The sequence below is a fragment of the Mobula hypostoma genome, chromosome 5, assembly GCF_963921235.1.
Source record: "Mobula hypostoma chromosome 5, sMobHyp1.1, whole genome shotgun sequence".
Lineage (NCBI taxonomy): Eukaryota > Metazoa > Chordata > Chondrichthyes > Myliobatiformes > Myliobatidae > Mobula > Mobula hypostoma.
Window position 1 is genome coordinate 22,433,749 of NC_086101.1, and position 22,937 is coordinate 22,456,685.

A 22,937-nucleotide genomic window follows, 5' to 3' on the forward strand; every position below is an offset into this window, starting at 1 on the left:
TGGGAGGTGTATGGAGGGATATGGTCCGTGTGCAGGTCAGTGGGACTAGGCAGAAAATGTTTCGGCGCAGACAAGAAGGGCCAAAAGGCCTGTTTCTGTGCTGTAGTTTTCTATGGTTTCTATGATTGTGGTCCTTAACACAAGAGATTCTGCAAATACTGGGAATCCAGAGAAATACACACAAAGTGCTAGAGGAACTCAGCATGTTTGGCAGAATCTATGGAAAGGAATAAAGAGTTGATGTTTCGGACTACACTTCATCAGGACTAGAAAGAAAGGGGAAAGACCCAGAATAGGAATGTGGGGGGAGGGGAAAGAGTACAAGGTGATAGGTGAAGCCATGTGGAGGAGGAGGCAGGTGGGTGGGGGAGGGAGTGGAGTGAGAAGCTGGGAGGTAATAGGTGGAAAAGGCAAATGGCTGACAAATGAATCCAATCGGACAGGAGAGTGGTCCATGAGAGGAAGGGATGGAGAAGAGGCAGGGGCTTCTGACAGTGTACTCATCAAGGTTTGGCCATCTCAAGACCAGAAGGAGCACCCAGTGCAGAATATTGGCAGCAGGTAACAGGGAAATACTGACTAAGGAAGAGCGAGTAAATCAGTCTATTCTTGGCTGGCGTAACATTTCACTGGCTTGTTAACCCAGCACAGCAGGTAGAGTCAGTTGGTGCAGACCAGAAGTCAAGTTTGACAAAACTGGGCAGTGATGAGCACATCCCTTCCCTGCAGGAGATAAGGGGAACAAATTGGTTGTGGCAACAATTGGCAGCTCTCCTGCTCATTTTTCTGGTGTATTGTTGCAAATTTGCTTATTGAATGTATTTGTAATTGCAGGTTTTTACAGCAAGGACACTGTAACGTTTGCTGCATCAATCACAATGGCGGTGTTGCTTCTAGTGGCTTTTATTCCATTTGTGATTTTTTGGTGCACAGGTAAGTGTTACTGTCTACACTCGTGTTTAAACTTCAGGCGCCTCTCCAAGGAAATTGCAGTTAATTATAAAAGAAAAGTTACTCACCCCCCCCCCCACCACCACCACTCTGGGTCCCTGAGACATGAGGGATGAAATTCCCCTGTATTTTTGCCCAGTTGTGGAGTGGTGTTTCACAGTGACACCACTGCTGGAACGATTCCGGAGTCACCTCTGACCTGGTGTCTGAGATGGTACTTGAGGGTAAAATGTCTCAACTCAGTTGTGTTACACACATGATGTTGTCAAAGGTGCTGTGACTGGTGATGTAGAGGTGAGGAGTGAGGGACCACTCCTCACTGCACACACGTGGCTCCTCCATTGAGAGAGTTAAGAGCACCAAGTTTCTGAGAGTGCACAAAATTGATGATCTCACATGGTCCGTCATCATCACCACTTTGGATAAGAAAGCACAGCAGCACCTCCATTCCTTGAGGAGATTGTGGCTAACCACCACCCCCATCCCCCATGGTAACCAGTTTTTACAGGACCCCAATTGAGAGTGTCCTGACCGGCTGCATCTGTGTCTGGGACGGGAATTGCAAGGCATCTGACCGCAAGTCCCAACAAAGGATCACAAGTGTTGCTGAGAGGATCACTGGGGTCTCTCTTTCACCCAGTAGAGATATTTATCAGGAGTGTTACATACACAGGGCACTTAGCATTGTCAGTGATCCCTCCCATTCGTCCAGTAATCTTTCTGATCCCCTACCATCAGGCAGGGGGTACCATAGCATTAAAACAAGATCAGTTAGGATGAGGAATAGTTTCTTCCCCCAGGTCGTAAGACTATTGAACTTCCTGCCACCACCCAGGTCTCATCATGTATGGAGCACCAGTAGTGTTATACTGTTAACTTTTCAGTTGTATTATATATGCACCTTGTTATTTGTTAATTTATTTGTGGTGATATTACTTTGTGTTATGCACGTGAGTTACATGTACAGTGTTGTGCACATTAATCCAGAGAAAAGTGCTCTCATTTGATGGTATATATGTATACGGTTGAATGATAATAACTTTAACTTGAAAGTTGCTCATTAATCCTGATGAAGGGGAGGTGAGAGAGTGGTAAAGCCCCTCCTCGTGACATGAATTTTAGCAAAGTTTTGTTAAAAATTTCCTCATGCCGTTGTCAAGAAACTAAATGTCCATGGGATCCAGGAAAAGATGGTGTTGGATTAAAAATTGGTTCAGAGGGAGGAAGCAAACACTGAGGATCAATGGGAGTTTCAGTGTCTGGAGGGACATGTGTGGTGAGTTAAGCAGGGCTCAGTAATAGGCCCCTTGCTGTTTAAGGTTTATGTCAATGATTTGAACTTGAATTGAGGAACACGATCAGGAAGTTTCCTGCTGATCACAATTGTACGGTTGTTTCTTCTTTGTTATGTTAAATTTAAAATGGCTTCTTTGTTAGATTAATCTTCTAAACTGCTGCGTATGTGGATTAAAATGGCTTCTATGTTATGTTAAATGCAGTTTGGTTGACAGTGAAGAAGAAAGGTCTGGGTCACAGGAAGATATCACTGGTCTCCTTGGATACACAAAAGAGGAAATGGAATTCAGTCTGGAAATGTTTACAGCAGGGCTTTTGGAGAGGGCAAACTAGGCAAAGGAACAAACAGTAAACAGAAGACTAAGGCATGGAGAGGAACTGACAACTCTCAATGTTCACGTGCACAGATCCCAGAAAGATGGGTTGCTAGGTTACCTGGTTTCTGTCAATTGCAGCAGCATAAGTGTGGTAGACTTGATGTGGATGTGGAGAGAAATGGTTTCAAGGAGAAGTAATCAGGAATGGACAGCTGAGTGAACTGGCATAGATGGGCTGAATGGCCTCCTTCCATGTGGTAAGGAAAGTGGGGTCTTGCCTTTTGTTTTGTGCACAGAGCTGGTGATGGGAGATGTGAAAGGGTGAGGAACAATACCTGAGGAGAGGGAACTATTCACAATGGCATTAACATTGGAACCAGGAGAGGAGGTTGGTGATGAACAGGATCTAACAGAAGGAGGGTTGAGCATGAAAAAGAAATGGATAGAATCCAGACTCAATGCAATTTCAACACCAGGACATCGAGGGACTTTTGGGAGGGTTGGTCCAGTGGGCAAAGGGAAGTAGGGAAACTACAGGGGCAGATGCACAGTCTGAATCCCAGCCATTCATGGGTTCAGTGCACATTGTTAGAATATTTCAGCATGGTGAATCATGGAAACAGTGGTGAATTAGGGGTTCTCTTTGCATTTCTGCATCGTCTTTGAATAAACAATTGGTGAAGGAGAGCAGGACCTGATGATGCTGAATAGGGAGCAGCCAGATCTGACGATGGACGGTTAAAGCCATTTTTCACTAAGGACACACCCACACTTGCATCTCTCATTTGAGGGAGTGCAGATGGAGGCTCTACCACAGCAGACACTCAGATGAGGGATTAATGTAGGTCTTCACAAATAAAATGAAGTGAGGCATTTTATGTTTAATGGAACCCGTAACACATTTTATTGAACTCCCAAACCAACACACAAAAATGCACTAAAACTCGTTACATAATAATGTCATCTCGTCAGACCAGCCTCTCAAAGTGAAACCACAACTCAATGTCGATGGTTGTGAATTATGTACATTACTGCCAATCACGTTACCCTACACAGGCCCCTCTGGAATTAACTAAAACCAGCATTGAGAGCCTGTCTGAGGCTCGGATCAGCAGCCCGGCTCGGGTCCTGTGCCCGTCCAGAGGTGACGGCAGGGGCACGGCAGTGGAATACTCCAAATCTCGGTGGGCTGGGTTAAGGCGATCTTCTGAAATATGTTCAGGTTTATCCCTATATCAGATAAAAGTCTTTTCCCTCCATTCCAAAACGCAGAATGGGCCATCGTAAGGAGACCTACGGGGATGTTGGTGAGCATCATGGCGGACAAAAACAAACGAGGTGGAATGTAGGTCAACAGGAACCCAAGAGTGATTTATTTTGTAGCCTGGGAAAATACACACTCAGGACAACAAATCCCTTTTCGGGTCTTTAATTCCTTTATCTGATTTAGATATTTTAATGCAGAAAGAGGGTATCAAAATAAAAACAACAAAATGAATTTAAATAAATGCACAGTTCCTGCTGTTACAATCTCAGTTTAACTTCGGTCCACACACCTGTGTATCAACGAGTTACGTATGCAGTATGAAAATAAATTAAACAAAATTTACAAAACCAGTACGGTGGTGGCAATTCTAAAAAAAACATCAAAAATATCAATAAATGCATCTCATCTGAATGAAGATGTACACTCACTTTGACACACACGTGCTTAACTTCCAAACATGTACAGACTGGACCCTGAAACAAATTCTCCTCGCTCACGCAACTCAGCTGATAAGGAACTTCGCACAACCATGCCATCCTGTGCTCACGAAAATCTGGGAAAAGCAGCTCCCAGCACTCGATGTTTGTCTTTGCAGAACATTATAACTCTTCTTTCTACTCCACACGTGCATAATGACGTCACTGTTTTCTCTGAAAGGCACCGGCAGCTATTTTAGTGTTACCAGGCTGAATGCACAAGTTCACTTTTAACAATAAAAAATAATATTTAATGATCACCTGGTTACATTCTCCCCGCAAACAGGTAAGCATCCTCGATTACTCGCTCACTGCAGAGGTATTTTTAACCACTTTAACTGCTTCTCTGAATGGAGCTGAACCTGGACGAGCCAGTATCTGTGACACTGCTGCAGGACTTATGGAGGCCGCATCTCGGACTGACCTTGGTCCGTGATGTGGGTTAGAGTGCTGTCCAGCATTTACTCTTTCACTCCTGTGGGGTACTACAACAGGAGGACCACCAACATCTGACCCTGTATCATCAGTCACAGGCACTACAGTCTCAGTTCCAGACATTTTTACAGTCCCAGAAGATATGCTGTCAAGACTGGAGTCAAGATTCTGTACACCTTGTTCTGACACATCTTAGACAATAGACAATAGGTGCAGGAGTAGGCCATTCGGCCCTTCGAGCCAGCACCACCATTCACTGCGATCATGGCTGATCGTCCACAATCAGCATCCAGTTCCTGCCTTATCCCCATAACCTTTGATTCCGCTATCTTTAAGAGCTCTACCCATCTCTTTCTTGAAAGCATCCAGAGACTTGGCCTCCACAGCCTTCTGGGGCAGAGCATTCCATACATCCACCACGCTCTGGGTGAAAAAGTTTTTCCTCAACTCCGTTCTAAATGGCCTACCCCTTATTCTTAAACTGTGGCCTCTGGTTCTTCTACCAATATCACATCATTCTTTAAGTCCTCAGAATCTGATTCATGTCCCAGGGACATGAGTTTATAGTCTCCTTTGAGGAGCTGGGGTGGGAAGGTTCTCTCAGGGCCTGAGGTCTACCCTGTTCACCCTCTCGATCAGCCCTCCCTTCAAAGGTTCCACAGTGTTTGTGTTGTCTAGTACCTCTACCACCTCGCAGGCAGTTGAGTTCCAAGCATCCTGGACCTTATTACGGTCTAATGGCCTATTCCTCAGGTAAACCAGCCATATTTCCTGTTTACAGACTGTCCTCACCCCAGCAGAGCATCCACCGGCAAGTGGGGATCAACACCGAACAGTCGGTAATAAGGGGAATATCCGGTGGTGGTGTGAGGCGTCACATTATACACATTCACTAACTCGGGTTCATGTCTGGCCACCTGCGTTTCTTTTCTGGAGACAGCATACGCAACAAATCATGCATCGCCCTGTTGAAACACTCACACAGAGTGTTGCCAGTGGGATGATGGGGTGTAGTACAGCTTTTCTTTACCTGTACAGTTTGCAGAGCTCAGCTATGACCTCACTTTCAAAGTTACGGCCCTGGTCAGAATGCAACCTCTCAGGAACACCGTACTTCATAAACCATTCCCTGAAGAGCACCTTTGCTGTGGTATCGGCCTTTTGATCCTGAGCTGGGAATGCTTGAGTGAACTCTGTAAAAAAAGTCTGTGACTACTAAGACAGTCTCACGCCCATCAGCTGTCGGTTCAAGCGCAGCGAAATCTACAGCAACAACTTTGAGCGGCCCACAAGCAAGAAATTATTTCATCGGGGGGCAGATCTTAAAGTGAGGCATCTTAGTTAGCACACAATGCGGACAATTTTTGATCCACCATGCCACATCCTCGTGCAAGCCCACCCAGACACATCTGCTTCTCAACAAGTGCGGAGTACGCTCTATGCCTTGATGGCCCATAGAGTCACGTACAGACCCAAACACTTTACTCCTCAAGCTGGTAGGCAGCAGAAGCTGATAACACTCCCCGTGCTTCTCATCCTCAAATACACGTTACTGTAACCCCTTACGCTCCCTGATCAATACGTGGGAGCAGGAACGCATCAGTCTCCAATAATGTACACGGTCTTATGCTGCCTTCAGTCTCCAGTGTGTGAAATCGGCAAAGCTGAGGATGGGTGAAATGGCTAGTTTTTTCTTTGAGCAAGTCAGAGGCAGTTTGACATTCTATCGAAGACTGTTTTAACAACTTTTCTTTTTTACTAGGACTCCCTGCATTAAAACACAAATTCACTACATCATGCAGCGGACCTGCAATCTTTGAGAATCCTTGAATGAGCTGTCTATAAGAACTGCAAAAGCTGACAAATGATCTTAAGTCTTTGATTGTAGATGATACTGGCCATTGCTGAATAGCCGAGACCTTCTCGGGATCTGTACCTATCCCCTTGGTTGATATCTGGTGTCCTAAGTTCTTAACCTCTGACTGCAGAAAATGACATTTTTCCAATTTCACCTTCAGACCAGTTTCCTTGAGGTGCTGAAGCGCAGTGTCAACCCTCTCCAAGTGTCCCTGGAGAGTCTGTGAATACTTCAGAATATCATCCAGGTACACAAGCACAATTTGGAAGACTAAGTTATTCATGGTTGCCTGCATGAGTCTTTGGAAAGTCACCGGCCCATTGCTGACCCAAATGTCATGTGAAGATATTCATATGATTCTGAGATCCATCCTGCGACTGCGCTGGGACACATCATCAGTGATGTAACCTGGGGTCGTCGGGTATTTTGGGTCTTTCAACATCATACACCCTCACCCAGGCGACCCAGCCAGGGTTGATCAGACCCCAGCTTGTGTCCCAGCAGCACTGACCCACGGATCTCCCCTCCTGATCCATAGCCATCAGGAGGCTCTCTCAGTGGCCTCTGTGATGGTCCTGATAGCTTTCCTCTTGCCAGCCCCAGTGATGCCAAGTAGGGTGCAGACTCTGCAGAGTGAGTGGCCGGCAGAACCCCTGCACCCACTTTGAGGGGCTCACAGCGAGCCCTCCAGCCTTGCCTCCAGCTCTGCTCCACCAGCTCCTGATACTTGGCCCGCTTCCGCTCATTTGCCTCCTCAATGCCGACCTCCCAGGGAACTGTCAACTCGATGAGCACAACCTGCCTCGAGGACACTGAAGAAAGGACCACATCCGGCCTCAGTGAAGTTGTTGCTGTTTGGTCGGGAAACTTCAGCTGCCTCCCCAGGTCAACTTGAAGCAGCCAGTCTGCTGCGGTGCTAAGCAGGCCCGATGATGATGCTGGTCTGCGCTGACGTGGGGGCCGTGCTCCGGCTCTGACAAAGGAGATGTTCTTCCCCCGACCACTCTGTTTGCTGGTGGTCATGGCCATCGCAATGCTCTCTGCCACTGGCTTCAGCACCTGGTCACAATGCCACCGGGAGTGACCTTCCCCCAAGGCTTTAGGGCAGCCGCTAAGGATGTGCTCCAGTGATCCTCTTCCTGGACAGAGAGGACATGCTGGTGTATCGCTCTTGCCCAGACGTGGAGGTTTGCAGGCCCAGGCAAGGCATCATAGACAGCCTGGATCATAAATTTAATGTGCTGGGGTTCTGCCTGTCAGATGTCAGACCAGGAGATTTTCTGCTCCAGCGCACCTTCCCACCTTGTCCGTGCTCCCTGATGCCACATGCCCACCGTCCTGCTACTCCTCTCCTCTCCAACGCCAGCCCACACTTCCTCCAGGACTAGTTGGCGTCTGTCCTCGCCTTTGGCCTTGTCATAGTGAGGTTGTGAAACGGAGCCCAGCCCCACTCGCCCAGTTGACACTGTCCCCACCAGAGCCCTGTGTCTCAGCCGGGACTCTGCTACCACCAGCCCTTCCTGTGCCTTCCACTTCCTGCCCGTCCATACCTGGATGCCAGCTGCTGCCACTATAGGGCCCTTGGTATCCCTGTACTGCAGCACCTCTCTTGTGTGGGGAAACCCCGAACTCCTCATCCAGGCTGCTGAAGGGAAGTCTCAGCTTATTGCACCTTCCGTACGGTGCTGCACCGCTCAGACTACGAGGTAGGCCCAGCCACCTTCGAAGGTAGTCACTGACCTTTCTCTCCAGCAACTCCACAGTTGTCACTGGCACCTCGTATACCAGCAGCGGCCATAGGGTTCGGGGTAGGATGCCATGCTGGTAAATCCAGGCTTTGAGCCTTCCAGGTAGGCCTGACTTGTCCACCGTGGTGAACCAGCTCTCAAGCTCCTTGGAAGCTGATCGGACGGCAGCTGCACCTGAGGCTGCAGTCGAAGACCTTCCCCAAGCTCTTGACTGGCTTCTCGGTGATAGATGGGATTGTAGTGCTATCCAAGGTAAAATGAAACTTGTCCACCACTTTGCCCTTCTTCAACACCATGGACCTGGATTTAGCTGGTTTGGAGCTCATCCTCGCCCACGCGATGAGCTTTTCCAGGCCCTGGAGGATCCACCTGCTGCCAGGAACTGATGTTGTCGTGACAATGAGGTCATCCATAAAGGCTCTGATCGGGGGCTGCCAAACACCAGACTTGGTCAGCGGGCCTCTACACTCTGCCTCAGCTGCCTTGACTATCATATTCATGGCAAGGGCAAAGAGAATAATGGAGATTGTGCACCCAGTTATAATCCCCTTCTCCAGCCTGTGCCAGCCTGGTGTCACAGCTCCAGCGGTGACTCTCAGTCTGAACTTCCCGTAGTAGTTCATGATGAGGGCCTTGACCTTTCTGGGAACATGGTGTTGGTCCAGTGTAAACTCCACCAGTTTGTGGGGTATTGACCCATACGCATTGGTGAGATCTAGCCAAAGCACGACCAGGCCTCCCTTTCCCATGTGCACCTCCCTGATCAGCTGGGTGACGACTCCAGAGTGTTCCAGGCACCAGGCACTCCTGGAATTCCACCCTTCTGCCCTGAAGTGTCGATATAAGCGTTCTTGAGGAGAAAGTCTGTCATCCAGCGGAACAAGACACTAAAGAAGATTTTCCCTTCCACACTAAGCAGCAAGATGGTTCTGAACTGCTCCAGGTTCGACGAATTTTCCTGCTTGTGGACCCAGACCCCCTCTGCGTACCTCCACTGGTCTGCCACTGTCCCCCTGCACCAGATCACTGGCAGGATCTTCCAAAGAATCCTGAGAAGCTCCGAGCAGTGCTTGTACACCTTGTCGGGTACTCCGCTGGGTCCTGGCACAGAACTGGCTCTGGCTGAAGACACAACCTCCTGGCAACACTCACAACACGCTGGAGGAACTCAGCAGATTGGTCAGCATCCGTGGAAAAGATCATTCGACGTTTCGGGCCGGAACCCTTCGTCAGGACTGTAGGGGGAAGGGGCAGAGGCCCTATATAGAAGGTGGGGGGAGGGTGGGAAGGAGAAGGCTGGTAGGTTCAGTTGAAAAACCAGTAAGGAGAAAGACAAAGGGGTGGGAGAGGGGAGGCAGGGAGGTGATAGGCAGGAAAGGTGAAGAAGGAATAGGGGAAAACACAATGAGTAGTAGAAGGAGGCGGAACCATGAGGGAGGTGATAGGCAGCTGGGGGAGGGGGCAGAGTGACATAGGGATAGAGGAAGGGAGGGGGAGGGAATTACTGGAAGTTGGAGAATCTATGTTCATACCAAGGGGCTGGAGACTACGTAGACGGTATATGAGGTGTTGCTCCTCCAACCTGAGTTTAGCCTCATCGTGGCAGTAGAGGAGGCCATGTATGGACATATCTGGATGGGAGTGGGAAGCAGAGTTGAAGTGGGTGGCTACTGGGAGATCCTGTCTGTTTTGGCGGACGGAGCGGAGATGCTCAACGAAGCGGACCCCCAATCTGTGTCGGGTTTCACCGATGTATTGGATGCCGCACCGGGAACACTAGACTTCCCTCCAGGTGGGCTGTTACGTAACTGGTAACAATGAATATCAATCGAGTCAGGTTATATAAAATCAACCAAACATTTATTAAACACGGATAAACAATAAAAACAAATGAAAACCTTAACCGGAAGTTAACCGCTATGCGGCCGTTCAACAAGTCGTCACTCGGTACTGATTCTTAAAGTGATAAATTCAGAAACAGTTCTTAAAGCGGTAAAGTCAAATACAGTTCTTAAAATGGTAAATTCGAAAGTCCAACAGATTTATACATTCAATTGGGAGGGACTTCTCTGGAGAAGGGTTTCTTCATAGACACGACTTTCCTGCTGGTTCTGTCCAAAGAATTCACGAGGAAGGAAATAAACGGCTTAAAACAACTGACCTTAATTTCTAGAGAGCACCTTGCATGAACTTCCTTGCTCTTTTGGCAAGAGTTATCATCGATGCAGATTGCTACTTCTTCAATGAAGACTCAATAAGGTCGATCCTTTATTAAACTGCCAAACATTCCCGACTTCTCTTAATCCCTCATATCCTGTACTTCGATGAAGTCTTCACTCTCCAATACTACTGAAAAGATACACTAACAAACCTGGCAGCGATGATCAAACTGCTGGCTCAGACTTCTGTATCTTACATTAGAACATAAAACTCCGTTTAAAATCAAAACTGCGTCATACTGCAAATACACAGTGGAGCGGAGTATCTCATTGACATTCTAACTGGAAAACCCTTAAAAAAAAAACTAACTGCGTCACCTGAGGTCGTCCCTTTTATACCCGTGGTGAACATGTCATCACGTGACCTCACATCGGCGGGAAAATTACATCAGGTGACCTCCAAAACACCATTACATCATTCTCACAAGAAAGTCACAAGATCTCCTTGAGGTATGTAACAGGGCTCCCTCACATCGAACTCCACTATGGGGAGTGGTTGGCTTGTAAGGGCTCTGTGGAGGCCCAGCTCTTGCTCCCTTGCAGGGTCGCTCAGGATGTTATGAAGGAAATGGTCTAACTCTTCTTTAGAGCACAGAAGGCAGCCACTGTGTTTCTGCCCTAGGAGTTGTTTTGTAAAACCAAACAGATTGGCTATGAAGGCAGTTCGCTTCCTGGCTCTTTCTCCCCCTTGCCTCCTGTGCCACTCTGCTCTACGCAGGGTCATTAGCTTCTTCCTGCAGATGTTCCGGAGCTCAATCAGGGGAGGTTTCTCCTCCGTTGCTACCGTGAACTGCCATGTCAGGGACTGGAGCTCTTGGAGCAATTGGTGGATCTGGGCTGCCCTGCGGTTCATCATGTACTGGGATCTGGTGGTCTTTCCCTCCTCTATTCCAAACCTCTCCATGGCAAAGCTGACAATGATGGTGGTCATTGTCTGAAGCCGCTGTCAACATCTCCCTTGTCTGTATGATCCTTGCTACATCCCCATCGAACTGGAGCCACTCCTTATTGCTTGCTGGGGGCCACTTGATCCGGCGCTGTTGAACTATGTTGCTTGGCACAGAAGCTTCTGGCGCTTGGAGGTTCTGGGCTCTGTGGGGTGACTCCAGGCCGGGCTCCTCCTGCATCACACCAGACGTAAATCCTGTGCGCTGTGCAGCATTCTCCACTCCAAGCACTTCATTCTGGCCTGCTGGATCTTTAGGCCGCGCTTGTTCTTAGAAACCTTGCTGCAAATGCATCTCTCTCTTGTCATCAATTATCCATTTGCCTTGGTCGTTGTTATTAGGTCCGTCCTATTGTGGTGCTCATTCTCCCCCCGACCCCCCCCCCCGGGCTCCCCTGAGGGTGTCCTTCATTGCATTTATCTGTAGCTTTCTTAGGTTCTTCTTCACAGAAGCTGCAGGTTGGGCTGCTACCCCTCCCTGCCCCGCTTGCCGTCTTTCCGAGCTGTCAACTGTCTCTCCAGTCGTCACCAATCTTGGTGGTCACCAGCCAGCCTGTTCCTGAGAGTCACTGGCTCGGCCAGCTTGTGTGATTCTGAGATACATCCTGCAGATGCGCTGGGACACATCATCAGTGATGTAACCTGGGGTCGTCAGGTGTTTTGGGTCTTTCAACATCATACACCCTCGCCCAGGTGACCCAGCCGGGGTTGATCAGACTAAACGGGGTCGAAAAGTAGTCTGATACCTATCACACTCCTCTACTACCACTTGGTGGTAACCAATTGTGAGGTCTGTTGTTGAGAAAGATTGCACTCCCGCAGGGCATCAAGACTCTCATCAATACGGGGGACCGGGAACGTGTCCTATTTGGTCTTGAGATTCAGTCTCCGATAATCTACACACAGTCTTATGCTACCATCGGCCTTCTGTACCAACACTACAGGGGAGGCGCACGCACTATTGCTCTCCTGAATCACACCCTTCTTTCAGCTGTGCATTTTCACTTCACTGTAATGATTGGGCGGAACGTGATGGTGTGGCTGTGAAACGGGCTCGTCATCAATTAACTGTATTTCATGCTTGACCTTGTCAGTGTAACCAAGGTCTTCATCTTCAACTGCAAAGATAGCCAGGTACTTATCCAGTAATGCTCTTAGCTGTGCTTGTTGTTCTTCACTACCCCAATGTCGAGCTTGTTTAGAATTGACTTTAACTTGTGGTTACTACCCTCCTCCTTCACACCAACAGTCACTTGTTCAATGCCAGCTGAGATCTGCTGAAATCTTACAGCACATTGCTGATCACTATCTACACACTCGAACTTTGACAGTATACCCAGCCGGGTCCTGGATGAGAGCCATACATCCTCTTGAGAGAGGTTTAAAACCTGTACTGGTACTGTACGACTACGAGAGTCAACGAGCATGGGAATAACTACTAGACCACCCGGTAGAGGGGTGTTCAGTGGCTCAAGTAACATCTTATGGTCACAGCCAACATCTCCAGTAGGCTTCCTAGTCACAATGGTAACTACAGCTTCAGCAGGTATGTGCTCAGTATCGTTTCCTGATACTCGGACTACGGCTTTCTTTTCAGTAGTTCACATCTGCACTTTCTGGAAATCATCTCTCCAGCCAGAATCCAACTTTCCTTCTAGAGTCGTGTCAAATCCTGTGTAGACAAGTTGTCTACATTGGCTTATAATGTTCATGCCCACAATGCACTGGATGGGTTGTTCAATGCTAACAGGATCCCTGAATACTAGAAAGCCAAATTGGGTATCTTCATGCCCATCGCTTGAACCTCCAGCTCTAGATACCCAAGGTAAGGAATATCAAGACTGTCAGTGGTTGTTAGCCTAAGCCAGCCAGCAGTGGACAACATATCCTCATCCTCTCCATTCAGGTGTTCTCGAAAGAACTGCTCAGTCACGGTGCTCACTTGACTACCTGTGTCTTACAGACAATGGACAGTGACACGTGATATCTGAAGCTCAACGACAGTACATGGTCCTCTGGCACGTTGCAGCGACTGGTCACGGGACGTCTGTACATTATCTGTGAGGTTGTCCCGAATTGCCCGACTCACAACAGCCTGAGGGCTGGAAGATGTCGGCTCTACGTCCCTCGCACTTCACTTCTGTGGGCAATTCTTGTCCACATCCATCCCCCCCCCCACCTGACACGTGAAACATATTGGTTGCCCATCCTCTGTGAATCTCGGCTGCAACTTGGGTCGACTGCTAATAACATAGGTAACACATCTCTGTACAGTAAGATCTTTCACTGCTTGAGTCAACTCACTAGTGGCTTTGCCCTGCTCTGCGACGACTTTAAGGACATCGTCCAGTGACAGACTTGGGTTCCTGAGCTTTAGGAGGTGAGCACTGGGCCTGGCTACTGCCACACTTTGACTTTACAGTCTTTGCATTTCCTGAGGACTCTTAAAAACCACAGATGAGCCTCCTCTCGCACTTCTAACTTCGCGGACCCGGGGTATTCCACACAATGCAAAAATAGTCTCCTCACTATCCTGCGCGTGTGTAATGACATCACCATCTCCCTTAAAGGCACAGACAACTATTCTAGCATTACCCGAATGGATGCTTAAGTACAATTTTAACGATACTGAATAAGATCTGATGGTCACCCGGTTACATACTGCATACAAAAGTCAAAACCCTCTAAACTGGCTTGGAATTACCACATTTCTGCTGCCAAATTTTGTAGCCTGGGAAGAATACACACTCAGAACAACAAATATTTTTTCAAGTCTTTAATTCCTTTATCTGTTTGAGATATTTTAGTGCAAAAAGCAACTATCAAAAGCTTAACTTTGGTCCACACACTTGTGTATCAACTAGTTACGCATGCAGTATGAAAATAAATAAAACAAAATATACAAAGCCAATATGGTAGTGGCAATTCGAAAAAAAAATACAAACATCATTAAAATCCCACCAACCTGTAGCTTGTACACAATATCAAAAATCCGAATAAATAAGAGCTATATTCACTTTGACACAACTTCCAAACACATACTGGCTAGTCAAGCCTTTCTCAAACTTTTTGCTCTGGAGGAACTCTTGAATTAATTTTCAGATCTCAGGGAACTCCTGATTAAAAAATTACTATATCTACAGCTCAGTACGTTATTGTGATTAGTAAATTCTAGATATAATAATCCAAAAATAATCATCATTGCTCTTTTGAGTACAGAATGAATTTTTAGCCAACCTTTCTTGAAAAAACAGGCAGTTATGTTTAACTAACCATTCTTGAAATTAATCTCTTTCTTTCCCTTTCTTATGAATTTTAAAAATTCATAAGGCAAACATAACAAATTTCTGTTAAATAAATGACTTAAGTTAGTAATCTGACTTAAGGCTCGGTAAATTTAATTGAAATAAAGGTTGTAAATTGATTTTAATTAATGCTATTTGCAACATGAAAATTTATTGACTACATTGAATAGTAAAGTTACTAAAAACCATAAGCCAATGCAATATGAATAAAAATATAGCCTAAGACACAATTTTATACAAGACTTTGAAAAAACATTTTCTTACTAAGTGACATGATCAGGCACAAATATTGGCCTAGCATGTGAAACTTGTGCTTGTGTTTTACTGCGCAAATACCCAATTCTGGGTCAAACCGGAGATAAGCACACACAGATTTCACCTTCAACTGAAATGAAACGATCTCTTCTTGCTCGTGTTGCTTGTTAAACAATAAAAAGCTTGCTGACACATGTACAAAGTTGAAAACTGCAGCAAAATGTTTATTGCTTCCTATCCTATGAATGGCAGGATACTCTTCTTTCACAGAAATCCAGCACTTGTCCAGGGGCAGGTCAGTAAATCCCATCTTGAGTGCACAATCAGAAGACATCTCACAAAGTTCCTCCTCTTCTCTCAAACGTCTGTTATCTGTCAAGTAGGGTGCCGTGCACAATCCTGATTTGATGGAGACAGACGTGAGAGCACAGAGGAACACTGGTGAAACTTCTGAAATGCCTGTTTCTCTGCCGCTGCTACTGTGTGATCCAGAATCTCTGGAGGGGAAGGCCCCGAGTCCTCGGCTTTGCTTGTTGCTCGGTGGCCGGGGTGGGGTCAAAGCAGTCGGCAGAGGTTGGTGCTCGGTGCTCGGTGTCGGAGGGCTGGTCGGAGGCTGAAGTGTTCGGACGGACTCAGAGTCCGCTGCGGTCAGGTGCTTCCAATGGTGCTGCATCGGCAAGTTTGTGGCGCTTGGAGATTCATGGCAGGGAGAGTGTCTCCTTTCTACCGTCTGCCTAAGATGATGGGGCTATCGGGACTTTGAGACTTTTTTTTTACCATGCCCATGGTCTGCTCTTTATCAAATTACAGTATTGCTTTGCACTGTTGTAACTATATGTTATAATTATGTGGTTTTGTCAGTTTCAGTCTTGGTTTGTCCTGTGTTTCTGTGATATCTTTCTGGAGGAACATTGTATCATTTTTTAATGCATTCATTTTCTAAATGACAATATACAAGGACTGAGTGTCCTCATAATCTAATCTAAAAAAAAGTCAAGTTCTCAGGCTGAGCAGAAAATTCAGCGAAAGGGTCCCTCACCTAGTCATACACTTGTGTTGAAAGGGAAGAAATATACTATTCAATTTTATTCTGCAGTTATTCCAGGGGTATTTCACACTTTTTTAAACATTCTCAAGTGAACTGGTCTTTGTTTAATAAAGTCAACCATTTTTGAACCATCATCCAGAACTTTTTCATTTCGTCTCCAAGAGTTTTTGCCATCAGCACCTCTCTGTGAAGAAAGCAGTGAGCTGTGACACCATCAGGATTGTCTTTGTTACAAGAGAAATGAAACCTCTCCTGGAGCCATCGAGGGCACCATCAGTACAGACACCAACACGGTTCCTCCAAGACAGACCTTTTGTTTCCAGATATGAAGACAAAACATTAAATATATCTTAGCCTTTGCTTGTTTCGGGCAGCTCTTTGCAACAGAAAAGTTTTCTTGAATTTCAACATCATTTGCAAATTTTACAAGTGCTACAACATGACATTAATTGGTTAAATCTGTTGTCTCATCATCCTGGATAGAGAAGCTGTTGTTTTTCACTTTGTCACACAAAACCTCTTCAGCATCAAGTCACATGTCATCAACACGTCGACTTATCGAACTGTTTGAGGGTGGGTGCCTTCTTGCCCGAACAAAATCCATGTTAGAGTCCATTCTCGAGCTACTATTTATGGACAACTGTGCTCGTCTCACGCACACAGAGGACATGCTACAGGCTGCAGTCACTCAGTTCACCAAGGCTGCAAGGGCTTTGGGGTTAACGGTCAGTCTGAAGAAAACAATGATCCTCCATCAGAAGCCCCCTCGTGGGGTTTACAACCCATCTCAGATCATCATTGACGACCACCCTCTCACCACGTTTGAGCAGCTCACCTACCTGAGCAGTGTCATATCCAGTTACGCTGTGGTAGTGAGGGACCATAGAACCATAGAAACTACAGCACAGAAACAGGCCCTTTGGCCCTTCTTGGCTGTGCCGAACCATTTTCTGCCTAGTCCCACTGACCTGCACACGGACCATATCCCTCCATACACCTCCCATCCATGTATCTGTCCAATTTATTCTTAAATGTTAAAAAAGAACCCGCATTTACCACCTCGTCTGGCAGCTCATTCCATACTCCCACCACTCTCTGTGTGAAGAAGCCCCCCCAAATGTTCCCTTTAAACTTTTCCCCCCTCACCCTCAACCCATGTCCTCTGGTTTTTTTCTCCCCTTGCCTCAGTGGAAAAAGCCTGCTTGCATTCACTCTATCTACACCCACCATAATTTTATATACCTCTATCAAATCTCCCCTCATTCTTCTACGCTCCAGGGAATAAAGTCCTAACCTATTCAACCTTTCTCTGTAACTGAGTTTCTCAAGTCCCGGCAACATCCTTATAAACCTTCTCTGCACTCTTTCAACCTTATTTATATCCTTCCTGTAATTTGGTGACCAAAACTGAACACAATACTCCAGATTCGGCCTCACCAATGCCTTATACAACCTCGTCATAACATTTCAGCTCTTATACTCAATACTACGTTGACAATCGACTTGCCAAAGGTAGCAGGGCCTTCAGATGCCTCCAGAAACGTGTGGAAGAACACCAGCTGTGTCTGTCCACAAAAATCCAGGTGTACAGGGCTGCTGTCATCACAACACTGCTATACGGCTCCGAAGCCTGTGGGTCTTGTACCGCAGGCAAATCCAGTTGCTCAGGTACTTCCATCAGTGCTGCCTCTGCTCCATCGTGGGGATCAGCTGACCGGACCGTGTCTCCAACAATGAGGTCCTGGAGAAGGCTCGACTTCCAAGCATTGAAGCCACTTTGCTGCTCAGGCAGCTCTGCTGGCCAGGCCACACGTCTCACATGGACAACTCCAGGTTACTGAAAGCTGTACTCTACGGAGAATTCCCTGAGGGAAAGAGAGATCACAGTGTCCTGCACAAGAGGTACAAAGACCAACTTAAGCAGCAGCTCTCTCAGACAAATATCGAGGTCAATGAGTGGCAGCAGCTGGCTTGTGACAGAGACCGCTGGAGAACGCTGATCCACGGTGTAGCCTAGAATTTTCAGGAATACAGAAGAGCGACTGCTGAAGAGAAGAGGAGACGCAGGAAGGATGCAGTAAGTTGTTTGTCACAGACTGGGTCAATGGAATAGGACAACTTGAATCACCGTCCATGTAAAACCCATTAATAAATAGCTTTCATTGTAGAGACGGACTTTTAGTGTCTGTTGTTGCACTAGTGCAGTGAAATGACTCAAAAGATTGTGATTCAAGAATCACCACAATGGAACATCAGACAAGTCTGTAAAACACAGGGGTTAGTAAAATATAAAAACAGGTGAGTCCATTCAATGTTCTGAAAACAAACTTCATGCTCCTCATCAACCTACCGTCCTCCCCTCCGTACAGTACAGGACTCAGCATTTATCAGTCTTCCGTCCTCCCCTCCGTGCAATACAACACTCACTAATTATCAACCTACAGTCCTCCCCTGCATGCAATACAGTTCTCAACAACTGTCAATGGCCAAGTAAACACGGCCCCACTGTGCACTGCCATACTGGGCTGAGAGATCTCTAATGAGATTGCTAACGTGTCTGCTCGGTCACTGCCCACCACTGTGAGTGTTAGCATCACACAGTGCACGGAGTTCAAATAAACAAAGTTTATTTTTTCAATCACAAACTCTCACGGAACCCCAGTTGAGAAAGCCTGAAATAGATGGCTTTGCTGCCAAGTTTGCAGACGATACAAAGGTTGGTGGAGGGGCTGGTAGTGTTGAGGAAAAAGGAAGGGTGCGGAAGGACTTAGACAGATGAGGAGAATGGGCAAGGGAGTGGCAAATGAAATACGGTGTTGGAAAATGCATGGTCATACACCTTGGTAGTAGAAATAAATGTGCAGACTATTTTCGAAGTGGAGAAAATCCAAAACTCTGAGGTGCAAAGGCACTTGGAAATCCCTGTGCAGAACACTCTAAAGTTTATCTTGCAGGTTGAGTCAGTGGTGAGGAAGGCAAATGCAATGTTAACATTCATTTCAGGAGGACTCAAATATAAGAGCAGGGATGTGATGCTGAGGCTTTATAAGGCACTGGTGAGGCCTCACCTTGAGTATTGTGATCAGTTTTGGCATCCTCATCTAAGAAAAGATGTGCTGGCATTTGAGAGGGTTCAGAGGAGGTTCACAAGATTGATTCTGGGAATGAAAGGGTTATCATATGAGGAACGTTTGGTGGCTCTGGGTCTGTACTCGCTGAATTTAGAAGGATTTTGAATTTTGAAAGGCCTTGACTGTCATGGTCCCGACCGTTAATTCCCCATATTCTCCTAATTCCCTTTGATTGTGACCCACCCGATTCTCATCTCGACCTGCAGCATAAGTACCCTGGCTTTGCATCCACTCATCGCCAGATCATTGTATCAATCAGTGTGGTAATTTACGTTCCTGGCCACTTAGGATTTTGTATTCTAAGTTTTACTTCAGTACCGAGGTTTACCTGAGTAACCCTGTCTCTCTGTGTTAAGATAAGTGTCGCCTGCCGCCTGTCTCCTGTTTACCGTTCAGCTCCAGCAACACCCTGTGTCAAGAGATGTTTTGCCTGCCTCCTGCTTTTCCTTTCACCCTCCTGTTTGCCGTTCAGCTCCCGCCACGCTCACGCCCTCGTCTGCATCCTAACTCCATCTCCGTGCCAGTGTCCTGCGTTTGGGCTCACCTGTTCTTTGCAACATAGACAGAGTAGATGTGGAAAGGATGTTTCCCATGGTGGAGAAGTCTAGAATAAGAGGGCACAACCCCAGGGTAGAGGGGCATCCATTTGAAACAGAGATCCGGAGAAATTTCTTTGGCCAGAAGATGGTAAGTTTGTGGAATTTGTTAACACAGGCAGCTGTGGAGGCCAGGTCGTTGGTTGTATTTGAAGCAGAAATTGCTAAGTTGTTGATTGGCCACGGCGTTAAAGGTTATGGGGAGAAGGCCAGGGAGTGGGACTGAGGAGGTTTAAAAAACACTGTGTGTCCAACAGAGTGAACAGCAAGCACTGGGGCTCCACCGGGGACTGTCTTGTTTCTCTTTCTCTTCACCATTTACACCTCGGAGTTCAACTACTGCACAGAGTCTTGTCATCTTCAGAAGTTTTCTGATGACTCTGCCATAGTTGGATGCATCAGCAAGGGAGATGAGGCTGAGTACAGGGCTACGATAGGAAACTTTGTCACATGGTGTGAGCAGAATTATCTGCAGCTTAATGTGAAAAAGACTAAGGAGCTGGTGGTAAACCTGAGGAGAGCTAAGGCACCGGTGACCCCTGTTTCCATCCAGGGGGTCAGTGTGGACATGGTGGAGGATTACAAATACCTGGGGATATGAATTGACAATAAACTGGACTGGTCAAAGAACACTGAGGCTGTCTACAAGAAGGGTCAGAGCCATCTGTACTTCCTGAAGAGACTGAGGTCCTTTAACATCTGCCAGACGATGCTGAGGATGTTCTACGAGTCTGTGGTGGCCAGTACGATCATGTTTGCTGTTGTGTGCTGGGGCAGCAGGCTGAGGGTAGCAGACACCAACAGAATCAACAAACTCATTCATAAGGCCAATGATGTTGTGGGGATGGAACTGGACTCTCTGACGGTGGTGTCTGAAAAGAGGATGCTGTCCAAGTTGCATGCCATCTTGGACAATGTCTCCCATCCACTACATAATGTACTGGTTGGGCACAGGAGTACATTCGGCCAGAGACTCATTCCACCGAGATGCAACACAGAGCGTCATGGGAAGTCATTCCTGCCTGTGGCCATCAAACTTTACAATTCCTCCCTTGGAGGGTCAGACACCCTGAGCCAATAGGCTGGTCCTGGACTTATTTCATAATTTACTGGCATAATTTACATATTACTATTTAATTATTTATGGCTTTATTACTATTTAATTATTTATGGTTTTATTATTATTTAATTATTTATGGTGCAACTGTAATGAAAACCAATTTCCTCCGAGATCAATAAAGTATGACTATGACTAAAGGAATTAGCCATGATCAATTGGCAGAGCAGACTTGATGGGCCAAATAGCCTAATTCTGCTGCTATGTCTTATGGTCTTGTAACCTTCTAAACAAAAATTACTGAACACATCAATCTGAATGAATTAAAAAATCTGGGCGAAGAAAAAGTGTCCCTTGGATCTTATGGTGGACAATCCCTCAGACATGTATCACTGGTTACCAGTCGACTTTCTGGACAACCACTACCCTTATCCATGTTAAATGTCCCAGCATTTGGACAGTTTAGTCTGCGCTCACATTGAGTTCAGTTTTTTCTTGGACCAGAACACTGTTTGAAGCCTCGAGCATCTGGGTGTGGTGATGGTTCAGTCCGCAACAACAGAACAAGCTTCACTGTGGAACTTCAGTGCTGTAGCTGGGGCTGGGTATTGTCACCACAGGCAGGACCACGTCAACTAAAACCTTCACGATCTCCAGAATAATACAAAGCTGATTTGTAGTGGATTGTTACCTCATCTGCTGGATATGTACACAGGGAGTCTGCAGTGTATCTACCAATTCTGCATGTGCAGACACTCGATAAGGGATTACATATGGTATCAGATATCTGTTGATGGTTTTCTGTTGTTTCCCAGATTCTCTGCTTGCTGTCAGTGTGAGAGAGATCCCTGGACTTACTTCAGTCCGGTGTTCTGATTTCTGCTCCATTTCTGAACCAGTTGGGTTTCCTGATGTTTAAAAAGCCTGACTGACTCAGGGTCAATCTTCATTACCAAGAACACATTGTAAATTGATGCTTATGTTAAATAATTTGTGTAGATCTGTTACTATGGCTTTCAAACTAATCAATTTTCATTTATCCAAAGTTGACGAAGATAGATTTCAAAGATGGATGTCTGTCAGTAATGTTGGTTTTCTCATTATCATCGTCATTGCTACAATTTCCTGGATGGTGCTTAAAGGTATGTACTGAAATATTATTCTGTATTTTCATGTAAATGATGAACTCGGTTCTCTGGAGTTTGGTTGGAATAGAGAGAGTATCTCAGTCACAATGTTGTGAACTGCTTTACCAGGACCACCAGCACCTGAAGTCCTCAGTCCCACAGCTGAAGTCCTTTCCCACAGGGAGATCTGCTGGAGGTTTAGACTTTAATGGCATTTCACTGATGCTCGTGGAACTGAAGACAAAATGTTGACCTGAGCAGACAGTTGCCTCAATGGGACAAGGCAGAGTGTGGGGATAATTTACAGCATATTACGTGGCTCATGTTGGGAGAATGTGACTAATGGTGTCCTGCAAGGATCTGCGTTTGGATTACAACTTGTCTCAGATTGCCTGAGGAGTGACAGGTTGCATGACCACATTTCCCAATGAGGCAAGAAGTGGTAGCAGGTCTGTGGTCAACAGGGATTAGTAGATGTAAATGTGACTAATGGTGTCCTGCAAGGATATGCATTTAGATTACAATTTGTCTCAGATTGACGGAGGAGTGACAGGTTGCAAGACCACATTTCCCAATCAAGCAAGAAGTGGTAGCAGCCTTGTGGTCAACAGGGATTAATGGATGGAAATGAGCAAAACCAGGGATAAATGCCACTCTCAGCCAGACAAATTCATGTGGGCATCAGGATTCTGACAAGTCCTGAACAGGTCTTGGAGACACAGAGGAATTTTGAGTCCCAAATTACAGGAAGGAGAAATTGGTCTTTCAGGATTCTGGTTTATGCTTACTGAGCAGAATTTGCAGAAACTAGGGCTGTGCTGAATGGATCTGAGACAGTTAAAGGGTGAAGTAGTTAAATTTTACAAGAAGTCAAATTTTACAAGAAAAAGAGCTTTGACCAGCAG

General features: G+C 46.4%; 1 protein-coding gene across 5 annotated transcripts in view; it reads left to right on the top strand.

The window, feature by feature from the left end:
• The window catches only part of LOC134346678 (uncharacterized), a 213,327-nt gene that overhangs the window by 156,112 nt on the left and 34,278 nt on the right, over nucleotides 1-22,937 (top strand). For 4 of the 5 annotated variants that reach the window (XM_063048178.1, XM_063048179.1, XM_063048176.1 and 1 more), the window contains 2 exons: nucleotides 835-933; nucleotides 21,952-22,047. In XM_063048178.1, the coding sequence (XP_062904248.1) occupies nucleotides 835-933; nucleotides 21,952-22,047 (195 nt within the window). Of the gene's footprint in view, nucleotides 1-834; nucleotides 934-3,836; nucleotides 4,051-21,951; nucleotides 22,048-22,937 lie in introns of those variants that run through there. The other variant, XM_063048180.1, reaches the window with a different exon arrangement.